Consider the following 23,841-nt stretch of genomic DNA (forward strand, 5'->3'; position numbering starts at 1 on the left):
AAAACACTATAATTCCAGATATATTTTTAAAGGACATGCAATAGAGTTCCTGTAATATTAAACATTCAAACCAAGTGATCAAAACGCAAAGCATTGAAAGGATTTTCAAGCCAGTTGCATTATAAAAGAACAGAGAATGGAGTGGGACAATTTCATGACAAGCCAAACATCCAAGCGAAGGCGCCTTTTTTGGATAGAATTAAAGAACGAAGAAGAAAGAAGGGCTCCACGAATTTCAACACACTCCACTGCTGAACTCCATCTGTCCATCCTTTTGATTTCAAATCCTCCTTACTCAACCTGCCATCGTTTTGAAAATTGAAATTAAACTTGGCTCCGTGATTGAGGGTGCTGACAAGTTGACTTTACAACGCTGCTGGAATGCTGATTGGTCAAAATGGAAATGCTGCATTCTGCCCCCCCAAAAAAAACAGTCAAAGGTTTGTAATGGAGCTACAGTTCAAACAGGTATATAAGTGGGACTTGAAAAAAGAAAGAAAAGAAAAAGACATTGCAGATACTAGAGCCTGTACACAAAACAAAATTGTATCTCGCAAATTATCTCTGACATCATAATAAATCCAATAATGTCGATGATGTTCTCTACGAACAAGTTGATTGCCTTTTTTTTTTTATTCTTTATGAAGGTGTTAGTCATCCCACTTTGAATGTGATAACCTCTCAAGGATGTACTTAAGACTTTCAACAGGATAAAAAATGATGCCACTGAAGAAGGACATTTACATTTTGAAACAAATAAAACATAAAGGTCATGGAAATGTCAGGTATTGTGTCACCCAGTTTAGATTATGAATCCCAAACTCTTATCTATCAAATGCCAGCCAAACATGTCACGGGATCTTATTGAGTTACGGCACAAAGGTGCAGGTCTTTAGCTCTGAGCTGCTTATCAGATTGTTTTGTTGGTATTGTTTGAAAATGTCAAAATTGTTAGCTAAATCACATATTTAATGTGTTCTCAGGGCACAGCAAGTGTTGATAAAATCCCTAAACTCCACACTACTGCAGATTGTCCATGTTTTTGGTAGTTCACATAAATTATTCAATGTTTCACAAGTATCTTCAAGGAAAGAATAATTATAAACTATATTTTTCATATTAATTTCTTGACCACGAGTGTTGAGAGAGGAAGAAGTTCAAGATAACAACTGTACATGCCAAATTGCAAAATGCAATGCCAAAAATGTGCAGTATATTGTTTGATGATATAATATTAGTCATTCGAACTGCTCTAAGTGCTGGAGGACTCTGCATCTTTTTGCACAATTGTTTTTTGTCAATGTCTTTATGTCTCCAAAGTGTTCTGTAAATTGACTGACTGTTGTACTAGAGCGGCTCCAACTACCGGAGACAAATTCCTTGTGTGTTTTGGACATACTTGGCAAATAAAGATGATTCTGATTCTGATTCTGATAAGAACTTAGCCATGAGCATGTTGCGATAAGCTTGTCGGATGGACTGTTATCTGCAGCTGTGAACTTTCATGGGTTTTGGATTGCCATCAAGCTCCTTCATCTAAACAAAAAAGATATTAACCGTAGACCCTGAGATGTTTTTTTTCTTTGAACTCTAACAACTAGCAAAGTGTTCAACCCAAAACAAAGACAACTGACGTGTAAATCGAGTAATTAAACTCATTTCATGCATCTCCAGTTTGTGATCCAGCAGAATAATGCATAATTAGTTTCGATGCCCCACAGGCCGTCCAGAGTTATCAGTCAGCAGGCCACCTCTGGCCCCCAATGCCAAGCAGCTGAGTATTGTCTGCACCTCTCAGCAGGCCATTAGCTCTCACGATTTATTTCCTGAGAAGTGTAACACCTCCATAGGGATGAAATTAGCAACTTGGACTGTCACTCACCTTGTCCACCCTGGCAACCACATGCTTAGATTACAATCTACTGGGAAATAGGACCCTGTCTACAAAATACAAGATCAACTGCTTTTGCGGAGGGAATTATTCAATAAACCCCCACATATCTGACACAGAATCCTTACAGGAGTCATTGAGCCAGATTATATATTTGTTACTGGTACGCGTATAGCGGAATAGGACCCATACGGGTGTTAACAGGGTTAAATGTCCTGGCCTGCTATTTCAGTCCATCCATCCAGCCATCTGTTAATTTTTGTTACAGACCAATTTGCTCCCAGATTTACAGGCTCCCAATCAAGCTGTGGCATCTACTGTCATAGACAGTGACAGCGCTACTTGAACCCGTAATGATGGAAGAAAGAAAGCTACGCCCACGGTTAAACCACCTTAACCACTAGATTAGGAGATCTACTGATGACGCAAGATAAATATGAACAGGGGCCCTAGTGAGGCAGCACAGGTTAATCTGGTGGTGAATGTGGTCAACACAGTTCTATGATTAAAATTTGAGTTTAAATTGGAAAAATAGCTGCAAAAGCTTGGATTTCTTTTCATATCATTTCCTCCTGAAGCCGACTTGTGATTGGCTCTCTCTGGTCATGTGCCATTCTGCCGTAGTCTCAAACATTCCATCCATCCATCCATTTTCTGAGCCGCTTATCCTCACAAGGGTTGCGGGAGTGCTGGAGCCCATCCCAGCCATCATTGGGCAGGAGGCGGGGTACACCCTGAACTGGTTGACAGCCAATCACAGGGCACATACAAACAAACAAACATTCACACTCACATTCACACCTACGGGCAGAGGAAGAAGAAGAGGTAAACCACAATATCATACCATGTTGACCTAATGACCAATGTGCACAATTTAGACATCGCTTCATATGACAACCCAGATAAGTGAATGTTCCATAAAAAGTCCATCCAGCCATCCATCCGTTTTCTCTACCACTTCTCCTCACCAGAGCCTATCCCAGCTAGCTTCAGGCGGGAGACTGGGTACACCCTGAACTGGTCGCCAGCCAATCATAGGGCACATAGAAACAAACAACCATTCACACTCACATTCACACCTATGGGCAATTTAGAGTCTTCAATTAACCTACCATGCATGTTTTTGGGATGTGAGAGGAAACCGGAGTGCCTGGAGAAAACCCATGCAGGCACGGGGAGAACATGGAAACTTCATACAGGCGAGGCCGGGATTTGAACCCTGGTCCTCAGAACTTTGAGGCAGATGTGCCACCAAAGGCATGTATTGACCCTAAAGCAATCAAAATCCTTCGTTATTTTGAATTTTAGATGAAGATTTATTGCTTTGTTAGAGGCTTGAGTAGTACAGGCTAACTGTTTAAAAATTCATGTGATCATTAGTATTTTCTCCATCATTTAGATTTTAATATGACTTTCACAGTTTAAACTCATAACATTTAGACTAGGTTATTATGCCCCACTGGGAAGCTTCTGGCTTTCCGTTAGGTCTGGCAGTTGGCCTTTGATAAGTGTGCTGCTTAAAGAGCAGAATAATAATCACATTAGAGTTCAGTGTACACCAGATGGGGGACATTTCAGTGCCACTCATAGGGGTTCAGAGGCAGGACAACGTGTTCAATGGCAAATTTGACAAATGTTCTATACAAATGATGATACTCTTTTTTTTAAAGACAGGAATACACATATTGTAAAATGCACCATTCTAACTGTTTCCCAAACTCAAGAATGAAAGGATATTCAAAGCACAGTACAACAAATACAGGTTCACGTTTGTGGTTACTTTTATGGCATTGTTTAGCATAGGTCACTGATAGTGTAATGGATGGTTCACTCACTTGACTTCCATGTAGGCAGCGTGGTTCAGTTTCCTCAGTGATGGTATCAATGTGAGCATGAATAGTTGTCTCTCTGTACGTGCCCAGTGATTGAATGGCTGTCAATCCAGGCTGGAATCTGGCTTTTTAAGTCAGCTGGCATAGGCCACCCCATGGGTTGACTACACCATGCTGTTGTGCTAAAGTAACATCAGTATTGAGAGTTGCCTGCCCCAAGCCCGGGTTAAAAATTTATGGTTTGTGTCAGGAAGGGCATCCAGCAATAAAGTGTCAAACAAATTATGTGTGTGAGTCGCTGTCGCCACAGTGACTCACGCACATAATTTGTTGTCCCTGTTAGGGACATGGGCTGGCGGCCATTTCAGGGTGTACCCCGCCTCTCACCCAGAGTCAGCAGGAATAGGCTCCAACATGACCGCGACCCTAGTGAGGATAAGCGATATGGAAAATGGATAGAATGAATGTTAGGACAAGCCCCGCGGGGAGGGCTCAATATGTGTCATAAAAAAACAAATTTGTAGCGAAACAATGGTTGAAAACTTGCTGCAAGTTACGTGCATGTATTACATAACATATAAACAATGCAAATATGAATTTTAACTGACCTCATAACATCTTTGTCATCTGACTTTTAAATACTTCCATCCACTTGCCAAAAGTATTGCCCAGAAGTCAAAGTAGCACAAAATAGAAAGAGAACGAAGTCAAATTGTAGCCTTCAAACAGAAAACTGACTGACCATTTTGACATTTTATAAGGCAGGATTTGCCATGACTGCAAGCATTTCAAGGGATCCGTGTACAAACCGGTGATCGACACTTAACACAAGTTATAAAAGGAATGTTATTTCATGTATCTGCAGCATGCATCAATTAGCCAGATGCATTTAAATTCCCTTTATAGACACAATAAAACTTTTGGTTAACTATAGGCTCTCTGTACAATCATTAAAGCTTGAGTGTTCCGATTATTATTAAGCTAAAGGGTTAGTCCTGGTACTTAGACTCAACCAGGGGAATTGAGTGTAGGCAGAAGCATCCTGGAAGACAAGTTGTATAAAGTTTAAAGAAACAAAACAAGAATGATCCACTGTGCTTCACTGTACAATATTTATGTATGGATGAACACTTCCTGTTTTGGAAGGAACAACAGAGTCAATTAGGCCAGAAAATGTTGCTGGCCCATTTATGAGTACAGTGGAACCGCAATAAAATGGACCCCGATATTTTGAGTTGGGGATTGAGAATCGAGGACCGATCGGAACTGGGACTAATGTTCCGGTTCTCCCGGAATCGTTCAAAAAAAAAATAATCGGTTCACAGTTTCGATCCGTAGTCCGCCGGCCCCGAAGAAGAAGTGGCAAAAACCAACAAAAAACGCGCACGAAGACGTACTCGTGCCCAACGGCGGTGGCGGCGAACAAAGGTATGTCTTAACTTTGCTAAAATGAATGACCAGTCACCTCAATGCAACACTTGGAATAAGATTATATTGTGCAAAGGAGACTTTCATGAAGTCTAGCGTCTGACACGCTCCAAGCCTCAGCCTACACCGCGCGGAGCTTCAGCGAAGTCAACTCTCAGTCAATTGGGTGAGTGAAACAATAAAATGCGTCTATGCCAACATTGAGACGGCTAACAAGGTAAACATTGGGTTGCACTTTTGCACTGATGGTTTTTAGCATTTTTTTTAGTCTACAAACTGACGTAAGAACCGATGACAGAAACAAAATCTTAACATTGAGCTAAAACTTCACCGTTATTTTAGTCTACAAACTGACGTAAGAACTGATGACAAAAACAAAATCTTAACATTGAGCTAAAACTTCACAGTTGCAACTTAACATCTGAATGAATCTGGACAAAATTCACATGAACGTTGTCTCAAGGCTGCGCCTTACAATCCATTGCGTCTTATGGTGCGGAAAATACGGGATACATTTTTTTATTATTATTACTAATACACAGTCCCCTCCAAAAAAATATTTCAAAGGCGAGGTCAATTCCTTTGTTTTTGTTTTTGTATACCGAAGACATTTGAGTTTCAGATCAAAAGATGAATATGAGCCAGAAGTTCAGAATTCCAGCTTTTATTTCATGGTGTTTACATCTAGATATGTTAAACAAATCAGGACAGGGCACCTTTTGTTAATAAAGTAACAATAGGTAGTAAAGGTAATAAAATACGGTAACATAATTTAAATTCTTCATCGAGAATCATGCTGGCCACGCCGGGCATCCCCATATCGATATTTCAGAATCATAACTGTTGCCACAGTGTCTCTTTGACGGAATCGGATTTAGTGTTTTGGTTTACTAGGCGGCAGAATTATTTCTTGAAGCCTACTTCACAGAGCACATCTCCCAAGTAAAAGAATGTAGAGTAAAAGGGCAAGTTACTTTGCTGCTTAATGTGAGCTTATGGAGAAAATCCAAGGAGAAGCTCCTACAAGAAAAATGACATGAAAGCGCATCAGGACCTGGTAAAGTGTCGCAGTTTCCAGAGATGGAGAAGGAGCTACTGGAGGTAATAGCAGAATGGAGGGTTAGTGCCTGCGCAATCGGCACGTTAGAACTTTGGCCAAAGCTTTAAAGATCATGAAGGGTAAAAATAACCATAGCTTCATTTAGCATTGATTTGAGTCGATCACAGTCTTTGTTCTTTGCTAATATGAGAAATTGCGTAAAAATAGTGAGGAAGCGACATGAACGTTATCCAAGTCAACGAAATTCATTTTGTCAACACATGCACACAGCAATATTTTTCGTTGAAAAGCTTAGTAAAATAAGGATAATACTTCAATTTTTGAGCACGGATGCCAGCAATTCGGGGTTGAAGTATAATACATAAGTACAAGGCAAATCTGCTGTGAGAGGGCGATTTTGGGGATGTGTATTATATAGGGTTGGGAACGATAAACTGATGCGATCGGATGTCCGTTCGTAAAGGCGAAAGATACGACTGTATCGGTAACAGACTAGACTATCGATACAAAATCCGCCAGGAATCCTTAGATACATCGGTTGTAGGGCTGTGGACCGGATATCGTGAGGCTAGGAATCGGTTGCCTCAAGGTTTATGGTTTTCATCTCGTAAAACAAGCGCGAGAGGTCTCACTTGCGTTGTGCTCCACAGGTAAGGTTATGCTTACAACCAAACGCAGCAGTGCTGGATACTAGCAACGCTACTAGTTTAACTACTTTTCTCCGTAGCATCACTCTTTCAACATATAGCTTTTCAGTAGTTAAGTTACTTTCGTGGTTGCAGTGATAGCAAAGTAGTGTTCACCAGGAGTTGTAAACATTGAATGTGATGTGACATTATCTCAAGTCCGCCATCGACACCGGGGCCGGCGGCGAAATGTGCGCCGCAGGTTGTAAACATGCAGACAATATGGCAAAGGTGGGCAATTTCCTTGGGCTGTAACTGAGCTTCTTCTTGAGTCCTTGCGGTCCACTTATACGTTCGTGTTGGTACTGTGGGACCCTAAAAAGAAACTTCAGAGAGGATACACAGCATGGTATGTCCCGAAACTGACGCAACAATCGGCAGTTGAACTAAGCTAGTCATCGCGACTTAAAAGTTCAAAAAGTCAGTCAGCACTCAGCAAGCAGCAAAAAAAAAAAAAAAAAAATGAAAAAAGGTTTGCTTTCACAAGACACACGGAACCTGGTTTATATCATCTGAACCCATAAAACTGGTTGCAAGACTCCTCATGACTTGCACAGCATGATTGGGGGAAGGAAGTGATTGATGGCTCTTGAACAATGGAACATGGTCACCCACCCCCAGTGGTGATTAAAGACACTGCCTGTGGACATTAAAATGACAATGAAGAATTCCCACGCTTGTAACAAGCAAAACAAACCTTCATGAATATTTTAAATGTATACCTGGATGTCGATGTCATCAATGTGTCAGTTTACAGGTCCGGCTATGCGACTTTGAGAACTGCTCCTCTTGATTTGAAGCCAAAGAATACGAAATGATGTTGTATTGAAGAATAAGTAGTTGATTATTTTTTTTTTTTAGTTTAAACACTCATTCTATATGCTTGATCTGTGAGTAAGACAGTTTCAAAGTTGGGAATCCTTTTTTTTAATATGCTGAGTCTCAACCCCCTGCGTGAGTCACGCAGATAGAAAATGTTAACTGGAAACCCGAGTTGATGGGTGTGGTCTTTCCCCCCCCCCCCCGCCTCAGTTGGTAAACAAAAATCCTCAACCCTTCTTCTTGTGGCTCTTGGCTCTCTGCTCTTCCTGGCTAACATCCCTTCAGCTACGGGGCAGCTTCGGCCAACGCCTCACCCCTCCCCTTTTCTTTTTTCCTTTGTTGTGTCACCACACGGCGCGAGCGACCCCGGACCACGACAGAGGTGCTGTACAAACCCTGCCATGGAGCTTCAATCTGTTTTCCCAGCCTTGATCTTTCCCAGGAAGTCACTTCTGGCATTCCGAACAGTTACGCCGCAGTTGAGAGCAAGAACAGGGCCCGCAACAAGTTCAAACGGCAGGAAAAGTTACGAGGGCCCCCACAACGTGACAAGAACTTTCTTTTGTTTTTACTTTTGGTGCATCTTCTTTTTCAACTAAACCTGCCTCCGTTCTTCCTGAGACAACTGAGAAAGACCAGACCCGGTGGCTTGCAGTACGTCGTGAGTAAAACATTGCAGTGATTGCTACAAAGTACAAATTGCTGTAGAGTAATCTGGGGTTTAAATTAGCGAGCTCACACGAGTCGCAACTTTAATCTCCCTCAACTCATTTCACGCTGACATTACGAGTTCAGTCATTCACCCTATAGCTTCTTCTTTACGAATGTTTATCAGTACCTTGTGTTTTTGTAGATTTAATTAAATTTTCTATAAGATTCCACTTCCTGTTGTGCTTTATGTTTGAGTGAAATCGTAAAACTACTGTAATCAATAACTATTCATTTTTATTAATGTAGCGAGCCTTCTAAGTACTGAGATGGATCGAGGTTTTTCGTCGCTTTTCCTAAAATTTACGAATATACAAAGATACGTGGTGCCCTGCACGAGACAGAGATAGTTTGATTGTAAGGTTAGAAGTACGTCAAACTACACCGGAAGTAAATGCAGGCGTTCACTTTCCGACGTATTATTTTTCCAAAATTATTTATGCTTTTATCCAAAACCAATATACCCTACAACAAGGTTATTGTAAATAAATATAAAAAAGCTTGAAAATGTTAAGTTGCATAATGTAAAGCTTTAAATTTTATCCAAATTTACCATGCCGGTGTGCTTGGTACAGTACTCATCAGAGGCGAGTAGCTTTCATGAGCCGTGAGGAATTAATGTGCTTTCTAGTTCCAAATCTGTTGCCATAGATGAACGGATCGACTTTTTTTTTTTTTTTTACTGTACCAAAAATAGCATGTTCCAGATTCCAGAGACTGTATTCTTCAGAGTTAATAACGCCGCCATACCTCTCTCTTTCTTTGCAGCGCTGTATGCACATTAGACAATAGATATAACCATCATCACCATGGCCGTAATGTCAAAGCCCCACATTCAACATGGCTGCCAAATGGGCACGGGAGGCACGTTTTATAGAACTAGATCTCGTCATATTGTATATCTGTGACTCAGAAATACGTCAGTCCCATTATCTGCCTGCATTGTCCCACAGCAGCAGTAAACATCCATCCATCCATCCATTTTCTGAGCCGCTTCTCCTCACTCGGGTCGCGGGCGTGCTGGAGCATATCCCAGCTGTCATCGGGCAGGAGGCAGGGTACACCGTGAACTGGTTGCCAGCCAATCGCAGGGCACATAGAAACAAACAACCATTCGCACTCACAGTCATGCCTACGGGCAATTTAGAGTCTCCAATTAATGCATGTTTTTGGGATGTGGGAGGAAACCAGAGTGCCGTAGAAAACCCACACAGGCACGGGGAGAACATGCAAACTCCACACAGGCGGGGCCGGGGATTGAACCCGAGTCCTCAGAACTGTGTGGCTGGCGCTCTAACCAGTTGTCCACCGTGCCGCCGCAGTAAACATCAATCCATAAATTTTCCTTATCACTGATCCTCACTAGGGTTGTGGGTGTGCTGCAGTCTATCCCAGCTGACTTCGGGCGACAGGTCGGGCACACCTTGAACTGGTCACCGGCCAATCGGAGGGCACAAATAAACAAGCAACCACCCACACTCACATTCACACCTACGGACTATTTAGAGTCTTAAATCAACCTACCATGCATATTTTTGAAATGTTGGAGGAAACCAGAGTACCTGGAGAAAACTGGGCAAGGGGAGAACATGCTAACTCCACACATGAAGTCCTGATTTGAACACTCAACCTCAGAACTGTGAGGCGGATGTGCTAACCAGTCGGCCACCCTGCCGCCTCTGCAGTAAACAAGAGCGGACAATTCTGGAACAGTTTGTCAACGGCAGTTTAAAGTGGCAAATGGAAACTATTTTTGGACACATTGTTCGGCCCCGATGGTCAGTTTATCCGATATCCGTTATATCGGGGTCCATTATATGGAAGTTCCACTGTAGATAGACTGTGTGTGCGTGTCAGTGTGTGTGTGTGAGAAAGAGACTATTGTGCTTCTATGACTAAATAAATGAGCGGAACAAATTCACCTTGACTTGGATCATTATAGAGTACATTCGCTCTCCTTCTTCACTGACACGAGTAACAACAAAAACAGCTAATGTAATTAACTCTTACAAAAATCGATCCAAAATGCTTATCTCATGAACTGTTTATAAGAATTTGATGTTTTCCTGTGACACAACTGTTTCCATTCCTGACACTCAGTTTGAGGTGAGCAGAGGTGATCTGTCTGAGGGATGAATTCCAACTGTGTGCATGCCCAATATCAATAAAACATGAGGCCTTTATCTATGGAACTACTTCTGCATAAATATGCCAAAGATGTAATCAGTGGCGCAGCAAGGCCTGGTGATCTACTGTGTGTCTGTGTCCTTCTCTGCAGGTTCAATGCAGGACACTCAGGTACAAGATTTATTTTTACCAGAGGAGCAGTGACCTAGGCCAGTAACTATGAGGCATACAATGGCAAACATTAGGGCTCGTATCCATGAAATTCTTTTAGCCAGGAATCTAAGTTTAGCTTGTTTGGCTGTGTGGCATAAGTAAAACCAATTTTTACTTAATTTTAATTCGTAGTTAATTAAAATGTTTATTTTTTTGCTGGGAGGTGGATCAGGTGAATGATTGCCATCATGCCTTTCACATTGGCCCTCATGCTGGAAGCAGCATGAACTAATGTTGTTACATTCGTGAACGTTTCGTTCAGAAGAACAAATCTTTTTAGTGAATGAACTGAACCGAATCAGTTTATGAAATGATTCGTTCTTTTAGCTGGTCGCCGTGAGTCGAGCGAGTCGGCTAGGAGCAGAAACGGAACTGCTGAAGCGTTCTATCACTGACTTCTGAATCTTCGGCGAATGACTAATGAGCAGCGAGCGTGCAGGTGGGGGCGGGACTTTATTAAACATACCGCCATGTGATTTGCGATTCGCCAGCGTTGTCACTCACTTCGATTAATATAACTACATATCAATATTTTCTTATTAAGTCTTATAACAGAAATGTGTGTTTATTTTGGACAAACACAGTAACATTACTTTTGTAACAAATCTACTCTTACGTTATCTTGCGCTGTATAGAAACTGGTGGCTCATTCTTGCTTATATTGTTGGGATGCAGTCTTGCTTACATCCTTTCCGCATTCAATGAATGATAAGTCAAACTAAAATAAAACCACTGGCGTTCTCTATTCATTTTCAATCTTCATCTTATGAAACCCCACGGAGCCCTCAAAAAGTAATTAAACCATAAACGCCTAACCCCCTTTATTTTTTTTATTTTTAAAAACCACCAGACAGGATGTCATAACAAATGGAACTACAAAATATCAAACTAGACAATTATATATGATACAGTATCTATGAAAATAATAACGACAGCAAACTGAGGCACCCATTCTGAAATGACAGCTGCAGTACTGTATATCATTGTCTGAAGCAGCAGAGTTTATGTGGTTAGCACGGCTGCGTCGCAGTCTGAAGTTTTGGGTTAAATCTTGGCTGTGACCTTTCCGAATGGAGTTTACAAGATTGCTGACAGTCCATGTTTAAAACTCCACTGCAGAAGTAGCACTGACCAGATGCCTTCACAAATTCAGCTTACAGAAAAAAAAAAAATCAACATTAAGACAGATATTGAGAAACCACTTGAATACTCCCTCTTATGTTTAACAATAACAGTTGTTTACCAATAATCTCATATAGTATGTAAATTAAATTGGTTGGTGGCTTTTATTAAAATGTTGTCAGTGAGACATTATGACAAGTTTATTTTAAATACTGCACACACTTTATATATTTTTTAAAATCCACACTGTTAAAATTTGAATACTGACAGCTTAGAATCCACGTATAATTGATATTTTACCAGTTTGTGAAACACATTCAGTAGTTACAAATCAAGATGAAAAAGTATAGATCATAGACCCATGGCTTCCAGATACAGTGTCTTAAATAAAAAGATACAGATGAGGGCCACTCTGTCCTGTCAGTCACACTTTTTTTTTTTATATGAAAAACTCCTTTTGGTTGTCCCTGCGAGCACTCTGGTAGTTAGGCTCATCACTTAAGTGGACATCGTTGGCAACGTCAGGCTGTGATGCTTTCATGTCCGTGTTCCGATACGTCTCATTTCTGCTGCAGGTGATTCTGGCGATGATGGCCAGTGCAGACAGAGTGATAAATATACCCACTGCTATAAGACCTAAAACAGTGGCATGAGGTGAACATGAATACGACCAGTCTCACAACAACCAAACAGCCAGATATATCTTATTGCTAAGATATATCAGCAACATGTTATCTAAGCATGTTCAGAAAAAAAAAAAAAATCTGTTGACTTGTATAAGAGATAAATTCTACATGTGCGCTGAATAATGTATTAAACATCATCATTGGTCCACCCTATGCAATTTCAACATCTTAAACTCTTCTGGAGAGGCTTTCCACAAGGTTTAGTAGAGTGTTCATGGGAATTTATGACCATTTGACCAGAAGTGCATTTGTGAGGTAACACACTGATGTTAGACGAGAAGCCCTGGCTCTCTGTCTGCACTCTGTCTGCACTCTGATTCATCCAAAAGTGTTCTATAGGGTCATCCATATCAAACTCTCTCATCCGTGTATTTATGAACCTTGATTTGCGCACTAATGCACAGTCATGTTGGAACAGGAAGGGGCCATCTCCAAGTTGTTGGAAATGTCCAAAATATTAGCCCCTGAGCTCCAATGAAAGGAACTCTGAATACTATCCCAAGTTGATAAAACATCAAATATGCTCCTGGAAGAATGGACAAACATTTCCATAAACTCACTCCTAACCTTGTTGAAAACCTTCCTGCAAGAGTTGCAGCTGTTATAGCTGCAAAGGGTAGACCAACATCATATTAAACCATCTGAATTTAGACTGGGATATTACTGAAAATAATATTTGAGTAAAGCCAGGAAACTGAATACTTTTGGCAATATAGTTTATGTGTGTAAATCTGTGTGTTATATATATGAAATCATTGGAGAAATCATTGTGTTAAACATAAATGCCATGTTTGGAAAAACTGAAATCATGCCGTTAATTTACATTGGTGGTTATGTTTGCTCTATTGGTGATAGAATTCAAATTATATAACGCTGTCATTGTTCAAATACTGAACCTAACTATGTTTTATTGTATTGTATTTTTATTTTCTATATAATAAGGAATTCATCCTCCTGAAATAAGATCTTTATAAACACAATAATCTGATTCATTACCTCCAATTAGAGCTGAGTCACTCTTGATGGTATTGACTAAAGGTTGGCTTGGATCCAATGAAGGAGGTGGGTCTGGAAACAATGTGAAAAGGAAGATGAAGCCAAAAACTAACTAAATAAACTCATGACATATGCAAGCCTAACCTAAATACATGCATACAAACATACTGTACATAAATACATACATACATCCTGTATCGGCATAAGGATTCACAATTTATTGAACCTTGAACATTTGAACCTTTGGGTATGGAAGCCAACATGTCAATAATTCGTCTTACTGGATATCAGAAAATGAGAATTAAAATAAACCCAACACAGTAACTTTCTGGCTGTCAAAAACTTGTTCTTTGGTCTTTCCGATTGGATGCTCGCTAAAATAGATGAGAACCCTTGATTAAAGAGGGTACGGACCAGACCTAATGACCACAATGACCAGACCTAATAACCAGAATGAGGGAAAGATGAGTTAAAGATGTATGAAGAATGATAGAGGGGAGATGCACTCTCAATGTCAAATTACCAGACAGTGTTTGTAGACATCCATCTTTCCGTCCATTAACGTATTGTAACTGTGTACAAAACTGGATGTTCTGTGATAGGGATTAAGGGGTGGATTGTGCCCCATTCCAAGGGAGTCAATCCCAGCACTGCCTTACCAAAAGTAACAAATTGTATCTGTTGTTGTTGTTGTTGTTGTTCACTCTGGTTTACTGATCAAGATGTAAAACACGCGCATAAAAAGTGCAAGTAACAGCCCCTCTGAACAATATACAGTACAAAAAAACAAGATACTGTACATTCCCAATATGGTCGAGGTGGGTTAACACTTATACATGAAATCAAATATGGGTTGCGCAAAGATGCATATGATTGAAGTACCTGGTAAAGATTGTGTTGTTTCTGAGGAATGGGGGTTAGCAGAGGACAGAGAACCACAGTTTGCCTGTGTCAGTGGGCCTGTGATGGCTACATGGCTGTCAGGTTGGAGAAGAGCTTCTTTGAGAGGACTGATGGAGTTAAAGTCAACTGCTGACAAACAGCCGGTGAAACCAAGAACGGCCAACCTGGCCAGCTCCAAGTCAACCATATCAGCCTCTGGAGAAACAAACACAAAGTTAAACACAGACAAGGAGATATAGGATTGTGCCACATAGTGATTTGTTTTTGAGCGTCTTCATGTTGACGAGTCAGCTTTAATGACAAAGTTTTTTTTACCTTTTCTGTGTTCAAAATTTTCATTGTTGAAATGATACACGACCACATAGTTAATGTTACTGTCAAGCTCTCATGAGAATTTAGTAGGATTACGAAGAGCACTAAATTACATTGGAGCGAGCCGTGTGTGGTCCTTGCACATGTGGAAACCCCTACAACAATGCAAACTAAGAACATGTTAAGGTCTATCCACCCATCCATCCATTTTCTGAGCCGCTTCTCCTCACTAGGGTCGCGGGTGTGCTGGAGCCTATCCCAGCCATCATCGGGCAGGAGGCGGGGTACACCCTGAACTGGTTGCCAGCCAATCGCAGGGCACATACAAACAAACAACCATTCGCACTCACAATCACACCTACGGGCAATTTAGAGTCTCCAATTCATGCATGTTTTTGGGATGTGGGAGGAAACCGGAGTGCCCGGAGAAAACCCACGCAGGCACGGGGAGAACATGCAAACTACACACAGACGGGGCCGCGGATTGAACCCCGGTCCTCAGAACTGTGAGGCTGACGCTCTAACCAGTCGTCCACCGTGCCACCACGTTAAGGTCTATTGCATTATATTTCAAATACAGCGGATATGCCGCATTTCATAATGTTGTGTGCCAAAGCCACTATTATTTTTTCACAAGTCAGTTTTGGCATATTTTTAAAGTGAAGTATTTATAAAGTTTGAATTGATATGGCAGCTACTTTAAATAAACGTAAAAATGAACGTAAGAAAACTTTCATATCAAACAAGTGTCATCATTTTTGATAAGGTTTAGGGTTAGGAAGGAATGGGCGAGTACCGATACCAGGTATCTGTATCGAGCTGATACCGGCCTTATTTCAAGGTATCAGGTATTTGTATCGGCTGCCGAAACCAGCTACAAATACTTAAGGCAAAACGATCTGATATTGAATAAGTTCTCCTCGCCAATAATTGGAGCTACATTGCTGTGGTTTGACACGGCAAATTATCGTGCGCATCAAAAAGAAAGAAAGAAAGGAAGAAAGAAAGAGAACATTCTTTGTTCTGTATCATTATCATTGTGTTAACTGAAATTTTATGTATCAGAAGTACTAGTGCTATCGGTACTTTGTATTGGTGAGTGGAGTGAATACATGTACTGGTATCGTTCCGAAAAGAAAAAAAAAATCTCTCTACTAAGGACCACATTCAACTCTGGACAACACCCGGCCATATAACCCGGACAGTGAGAAAGTTAGCGTAAGCATGTCTTTAACAGTCTTTTATTAAAGTAATTTAATAATTTAATAACTTGCTGATTGGTGATTGGCCCCCAAAATCCTGATCGTGTAAAGCCTAGTGAGAATATAACAAACATGACATATCAAGTTTATTTGTATAGCGATTAATCACAAAAGATTCTCAAAGGGCTTCACAGAACCACAGTTGGCAATGATTGACGACATACCCTAATCTAAACCCCCCAATCGGGCAAGGAATAACTCAAAACCCCATATTGGGAAAAAATAAACATTGAGAAGGAACCACAGATAGGGGGGATTCCCCCTTCTCGGATGACCAGGCTGCAATGGATGTCGAGTGGGCAACATTTAATACATAGTCTGGTGCTGTTCAATGTTCATTACAATGGCATAAGAGTCCATTTAAAGAGAAAAGGCGCCGCAGGGTAGGCTGACGCCTTCGGCGGTTCTTCCTCAGGACCTGGCCCGGTCGTTCAGAGCCGAATCCTCCATGATGACTCCGATGGAAGTGGTCCACCTCAGATCTTGTCCCAGTTGGTTGGTGCAGAACCCAAACAGCAACAGCCTCAGATTTGGTCAACGTCACCTAGCACTCTCTCCGAGCAGGAGACGAGGGGGGACCAGATATGACAAGGGGCAGGAATTGGGGTTGTACTTTATCTAAACGCCAAAAAGTAGAAATAATTCTTAAGTCGTATGAACCCAGAACTGGGTTAATATGATCTAACTTTCTCGTCTTCGACAAAAGTCTTGCTGCAGCTTTTTGTACTAACTGCAGGCTTTTAATACGAGACATGGGAAGACCAGAAAGCAGCAAGGACTACTGAAGAACTATGCGTTGTTGTCACGTATTATGAACTGGGAAAGGCGCGGAGATAAAAAGAAATAAAAGTTAAGCTATAAGGTATACCTGACCTATCTCTCGCTCATCAAGCTCTCGAATACCCGGCTTTGGTTGTGACTCAGAAACATCCGCACATATCCTTCCGCGTCCCCTCTTCATCCACACAGGCTCCCACCAGCCTGCAAGACTGCATTCCACCGAGGTGGACAGTGTCATTGACACCAGCACCCGTGCTTCCTTTTCACTCACCTTACTGTTGTTTTATAACACCACCGTGGGAAGTCATATCAAGCAGGATGAGAGCCGGCGCTAAAATGACTGAAGTGAAGTGAGAGAGATGACTAAATGCGACAGGAGGATCGAATCAATCTTTTTGAATGTGTGTTACGCACCAACGAACAAACTATCGACTGTTAGAAAACTACAGTTGCTTGTTTACTTTGCAACTCAGCTTGGAACAAACATGACTGACATCATGCATGCTATGATCATGACATCTATGATCCCGGCGCCCTTTACTGGTCAATCGAGACTTCGATCTTGCTCTTCTCTCTCGTCTACTAACAGCTTCACCTCCTCTTTGCTAAATGATAATATAAAGGGAGCTCTTGTATATTTTACTTAGAAAACATTAGTAGGCGGCACGGTGGATGACTGGTTAGAGCGTCTGCCTCACATTTCTGAGGACCGGGGTTCAATTCCCCCGTCTGTGTGGAGTTTGCATGTTCTCCCCGTGCCTGCGTGGGTTTTCTCTGGGCACTCCGGGTTCCTCCCACATCCCAAAAAACATGCATGGTAGGTTGATTGAAGACTCTAAATTGCCCGTAGGTGTGAATGTGAGTGCGAATGGTTGTTCGTTTCTATGTGCCCTGCGATTGGCTGGCAACCAGTTCAGGGTGTACCCCGCCTCCTGTCCGATGATAGCTGGGATTGGCTGCAGCACTCCCGCGACCCTTGTGAGGATAAGCGGCTCAGAGAATGAATGGATGTTTTATGTAGTTATTTATGATTGTATTATCATTTGAATTATTGTCTTTCATATTTTATGTACAGCACTTTGTGCGTTTGTTCTGAACGTGATATTAAATGAAATAAAGTCGAGTTGAGAAAGGTGGCTTGGTCAGGATGCTAAAGAAACTGAGCAACCCCAAACATCCATTGGATGCATTGGATAGGCTTGATTAGAGTAACTTCAATAAGAAGTTGAATGCACTGAAGTGCAGGACTGAGCAATACAATAGGTCATTCCTGCCCACTACTGACTAACACGCACAAATAACCATGTTTTCAATTTGCATCCATGAGAGTGTATGTATACATGTACACAGTACAGTACATGTCTATATTTGAAAGCCATAATGCTACATTACTCATTGCGCAATTGCATTTGGACATCCTTTTCTCTGACTTGGTACACCTTAATTCATGTTTCACCTCCTTTACATATTTTTGTTCAAAGTATTTTCTACTAAGGTGATACAATACCTACACAAACAAACATCAAACATTAACCATAAAACAAAGGAGTAGCTGCAAAGAAATGTCATTGTCATTTAGTGGATATTTTTTAAAAACTGATCCCTTATTCATTTCAATTAAGTATCACAAGCTTTCACACAGAACGGTTTTTCTCAGATTCTTTTATTGTCCACAATAATTACCATAATTACCAATAAAATAAAACAAACAAATCTCACTTTGTCCATTTTATTGAACTCTTATGTAGCCAAAATGCAACATATCTTTGCAGTAAAATGCAGACTGATACTGAACTGTAGTAGGTGACCCCCTGATTCATTTAAGCACCCCACATCAAAAAACCCTTAAAGGTTTTTATGTTGAAAAATAGGGTGCTGACTCCAATCTTGAAAGTAATTTGCTCTTTTCAATCATTCCTCATTACCATACAATGTGGAAGACGTTTTCTAAGGTTATTATCACAACGGCATATTGTATACCACTGGTAGGCAGACATGAAGGATAAAGACACCGAATGTCAACACTATGAGAACAAATGGCTGTGAAAAAATACCAGCGCTATCATAGCCCTGTACATTACTTCACTCAGCCACGTGGCTTAAAGTGCTTTTAATGCCATTTAAATACATAATTAATGTAAGGGGGTGGCTCCACCTTCAGTGATTTCTTTTCTTTGGTCTTTGAAGACCCCTCTTCCCAGCTCACCTTTACCCTCCATTCACCTCTCCCTTCCTCCCCTCGCTTCCTGGATGAAGCTATTTCATATTAATACATATCTGTACCAAATGAAACCAGGCATTTCACAAATACGTATGTATTTATTTAATTAACAATACGAAAGTAAGGCCTATACTAATATCCTCTTTCACTTCTTTAAAAATAGGCCAAAGAATGCTTTAAAACACGAAATGGAAAATTTCATCCTCATCATCCATCCTTTTTCTTCCTCCCTCGCTCCTCCATACTCGTTCCATTCAGCTATTCACCCCTTCTCCCCATCCATTTACTCCCTGCCCTCCTACGTACTATACATTCCACGTGTCCAGGTTACAGGAGAATACTAACTGCCTTGCTGTGCCCCCAACTGTGTGAGGTTCGGGTAGTTTGGCAATGACAAAGTCTGGAAAAGATGGCTTCATCTTTTTCTTTGAAAGTAGAGCTTGGCTGACCATATCCAGCTTTGCCTTTTCTCAAAAACCTGGCCTCTAGCTTCCCACCATCCATCTTCTGCTGCTGGCCAGTGTAGTTGTAACTTCTACCATTGGCTCAACTTACCCCTGCCATGTGGCTCAACTTAACCCATGGTACCATTTTGAATGTATTAGACTCTACAGCTAATATAGCACCAATTCTGCACCTCATAGATATCCTAACTGATGGATAAGAAAATTTAAACAATGTACTTTGATCATTTACACAATCATCATGAACCTCATGATGGAGTAAATTCTCTTTCATGAGTGAAAAACGTTTTTTGGGACATAAGCATCAAACCACTTCTGCCATGTGACTCTTACCTTCACAGATGCCATGAAACTGACTCCTCTCTCTAAATATTTAGTCATATGCTAAATTTTTGCTATGGTTGCCTAGCAACAACGAGTGGGTAAACTTACTCGCTCATTTTACCCCGATCTCCGCAGAATGTTTAAGAAAAGTGTACAAGATTGCCTTACTTACCACTTACTCTTCCCAGAATAATAGAGTTGAGGCTGTTGAATTCTACATCAGATGTCAAGATGAAGCTCTCTCTGTTATTCTTGTCAATCTGTGAAATTATGTCTCATTAAAGAAAAATTACATATAACCGTAAATTGGCTTTTTTTCTCAAGAAACATAAAAGACTGCAAAAAAAAAAAAAAATCCCCATTACAATCTGAACTGTTAAAACAATGGGCAAAAAAGACATTTTCCAATGTTTCATTGTGCACAATAGCAGAAACAACAAGAAAGAGTAAGGTACAGGAAATATCGCTATGAGCTATTTGTTCAGTTAATTTATGGAAATCTGAGTAGCTTCCGGACCTGAATGGAGATGGCGTCTCCTCGCCTCATAATGGCCACCACATGCAGGCGTCCATCTGCCAGGTTCATGACACTGCTTTTAAACACCTCCACATCTCTGCTGTTGTGCAACCTGTACCTTAACTCCAGTCCACCTGACACAAAAAATTATTGAAAAAACAAACTCAAATGACAAACCCAAAAATATGTAGTATTCAAAATGACACAAGTCTCTTCATTGTTTTTGATACTTTTGAAGGCTTAAGTTAAAATATTGTACAAATTGTTATGTAAGATTACTTACCACCTTTACTACTACTACTACTACTACTAATAATAATAAACCATAACATATCGACGCACTAGACATTATATGCAACCTTGGCCAAAGATGCAATGGACTTTCCCACCACCACCGCCCCAGGAGCGTTGGTACCGTTGATCTATTGTAACACCTGCGCTTTGCTGTGCAGCCAGATGTTCATTGCTTTACTCCGGACTGCAACACTACAGTTTTTCATCATCATCATAATTATTGACATGTTTGTACAGGTAGTGTATTTTACTGTATTTTTAATGAAAAATAAATCAAGGTTTGAAGATGTTTGTAAGCATTTCAAATGGCTCAATTATTCATGGGAAGTCGCTATTTGCAGTCAGGTTTGGTCCCTATCCCCGACGGATAGCGTGGGCCCACTGTACTCTAACAAGCCATGAGTGCCCTTACCATGTCTGTTGATGAGCAGGGCGATGTATTCCCTGTAGAATGAGTTGACAAAGAGCAGCAGAGCAGGAGTCTGTCTGGTCCTGAAGTTCAGGGAGATATTTTCTCCTCTCAGTGTCATTTTGGAGAAGATGGATGAAGGCAAGGCACTACGGTTTTGGCTCAGCTCATAGGACTCCTTAAGGGTATATCTTATGGATGTTGTCGACTTGAAGTGGGCAGAAATCACTAAAACAGATTAGAATTCCCTCATCTGTTACACAGAAGGATTTTCCTTCCCTTAAGTGATGTACTGTAAGTATCTCAAAAGAAAGAAACTCAAGTTGTAGTTTTAATTAATAGGTTAGGTTACCAGGGTAGATACTATAATAGCACTACTCATAATTTAATGACAGTAAAATACACATAGTCCCTAATTTTATGAATTTCAACATGCACACTATAGTTAAACTTAATACTCCTGCTAATTATGTTCAGTAAATTAACATTAGAATTCACTTTTTTTTGTCAACAATACAGCTCAGTGCATGTCTCCTGCTCTTAACTTAGTGTTAACTTAATGTTGACTTTTCCCGTTGTAGATGGCCAGTGATGAATTGCATCTCATGTAAAATGACATAATGAGGTGGAGGAATCCTTCAATGTAAGTTTTACGCGTAACCTATTGGACAGCGTGTTCAATATGGTGATTTCAAGGCTCTCTAGAAAAACCAGACAGTGTCAAAGTGGACACGACTAAGTTTCAGGGTTAGTCTAATATCTACTGACTGAAGGATAATCCTCAGACAAATCACGTTTCCTTTCATTACTGCACCAGGTCATGGTAATTTAACATAATTGTGCCTTACGGTACTTTAACCTGAATCCCTTTGTCAGCCCTAAATCAAATAAAGATGGATATTTGTCATAATATACAATGAACAATTCTCTACTACGTCACAGTTGTAATGTCTGCTTGCATCACTGGGAGTGAAGCAATCAGAGAGCAATATAATTCTTTGCCTGTAAATGTATGGTATGCGTGTCTACATGTATACGTGAAAGTATTCATTGTGGATTCATACCAGATTATGGTGGGAGTTTATTTTTCTTCGTTTTTAAGTATGTGCTGCAATAAGATGCCACTTCCACTTACCCCGGGGTTGGGTCGTAGGTGCAGCAACCTAAGCAGAAAACCTCAGACATCCCTCTCCCCAGCCACTTTGTCCAGCTCTACCAGGGGGATCCTGAGACGTTCTCAGGCCTGTTTGGAGACATCGTCTCCCCAATATGTCCTAGGTCTTCCCAGCGGCCTGCTCCCAGTGGGACATGACCCCAACACCTCACCAGGCTGGCGTCCAGTGGTATTCTAAACAGCCTCAGCCACCTCATCTGGTTCCTCTCGATTCGGAGGACCAGCGGCTCTACTCTTAGCACTTCCTAGACAATCGAGCTTCTCAACCTATCTCTAAGGGAGAGCCCGGACACCCTGCAGAAGAAACTTTTCGGCCACTTGTATCCGCGATCTTGTTCTTTTAGTCACAACCCACATGTCTTGACCATAGGTAAATGGTAATTGGACTGCACTTATATAGCACTTTTATCTACACCATCACAGTGCCCAAAGCGCTTTACAAAGCCTCACATTCACCCATTCACACACACATTCATACACCATTGGGCGGCTGCTGCCATGCAAGGCGCTGCCACTCCCAGTGGGAGCAAATTGGGGTTCAGTGTCTTGCCCAAGGACACTTTGACATACAGACAGTTGGAGCCAGGATTCTAACCGGCGACCCTTCGGTCACTGGACAACCCGCTTTACCAACTGAGCCACAGCCGCCCAAAAGGTGAGGATAGGAAGGTAGATCAACTGCTGAAGCGAGAGCTTTGACTTTCAGCTCAGGTCCTTCTTTATCAGATCATAGTGATAAAGAATTTGCATCATTGCAGAAACTGCACCAATCCACCTGTTGATCTCCCACTCCATTCTTCCCTCACTCGTGAACAACATACTAACTTCCACAGCGCGAACTCCAGCCTTTTCTCACTGAGGACCATGGCCTAATATTTGGAGGTACTTATTTTCATCCCAACCACTTCACACTCGACTGCGAACAGCTCCAATGAGAGTTGAAGGTCACAACGTGATGAAGCCAACAGAACCACATCATATGCAAAAAGCAGGGCATGGTAACAGCAGGGAGTCCAACCCTCATGGGAAACAAATCCGACTTTCTTGACAATGTGGATCATACTCTGATATCGGTAGTACAGGAACCGAACAGCCTATATTAAGAGGGCCGGTACTCCATACCGTCCACAGGACTCCCAAGGGACAGGGTCAAACATCTCCAAGTCCACCAAGCACATATAGGCTGGTTGGGTGAAATTCCATGCACCCTCCAGAACCTCGCTGAAGGTGTAAAGCTGTTCCACGGGCACGATGAAAATCACGTTGTTCCTCCTGAATCTGAGATTTGACTTCCTGGATCCTCATCTCTAGCACCCCCCAAACCTTACCATGGAGACTGAGGAGTGTGATCCCCCTGTAGTTGGAACAAATGCTCTGGTGCCCCTTCTTAAAAAGGGGGAAGACCACCCCGGTCTACCAATCCAGAGGTACAGTCCCCGATGTCATAGCAATGTTGCAGAGTTCCTAGCAGAAGCGCTGTCCAGCACCCCCTCCAAGGATTCAAAAAGGGTGGGTACTCTGAGCTGCTGTTTGGTGAATGGCATAAACAACAGTCAGGACTTGTCCTCCCACCCGAAGGTGGAAGGAGGGTACCCTCTCGTCCACCGGAG

The 23,841-nt window shown here is 41.4% G+C and overlaps 1 protein-coding gene across 1 annotated transcript in view; it reads right to left on the reverse strand.

Moving 5' to 3' along the window:
• Positions 1-11,592: 11,592 nt before the first annotated feature.
• LOC133406480 (contactin-associated protein-like 4) overlaps positions 11,593-23,841 on the reverse strand; it is a 90,605-nt gene continuing 78,356 nt past the window's right edge. Inside the window, exons 19-24 of the mRNA XM_061684133.1 lie at positions 21,061-21,285; positions 20,355-20,488; positions 20,010-20,097; positions 14,454-14,669; positions 13,572-13,643; positions 11,593-12,525 (exon numbers count right to left, since the gene is read on the reverse strand). Coding sequence (XP_061540117.1) covers positions 12,329-12,525; positions 13,572-13,643; positions 14,454-14,669; positions 20,010-20,097; positions 20,355-20,488; positions 21,061-21,285 — 932 coding nt within the window. The 3' untranslated portion in view covers positions 11,593-12,328. The remainder of the gene's footprint in view (positions 12,526-13,571; positions 13,644-14,453; positions 14,670-20,009; positions 20,098-20,354; positions 20,489-21,060; positions 21,286-23,841) is intronic.

The sequence above is a fragment of the Phycodurus eques genome, chromosome 8 (assembly GCF_024500275.1).
Source record: "Phycodurus eques isolate BA_2022a chromosome 8, UOR_Pequ_1.1, whole genome shotgun sequence".
In the NCBI taxonomy this organism is placed as follows: Eukaryota; Metazoa; Chordata; class Actinopteri; order Syngnathiformes; family Syngnathidae; genus Phycodurus; species Phycodurus eques.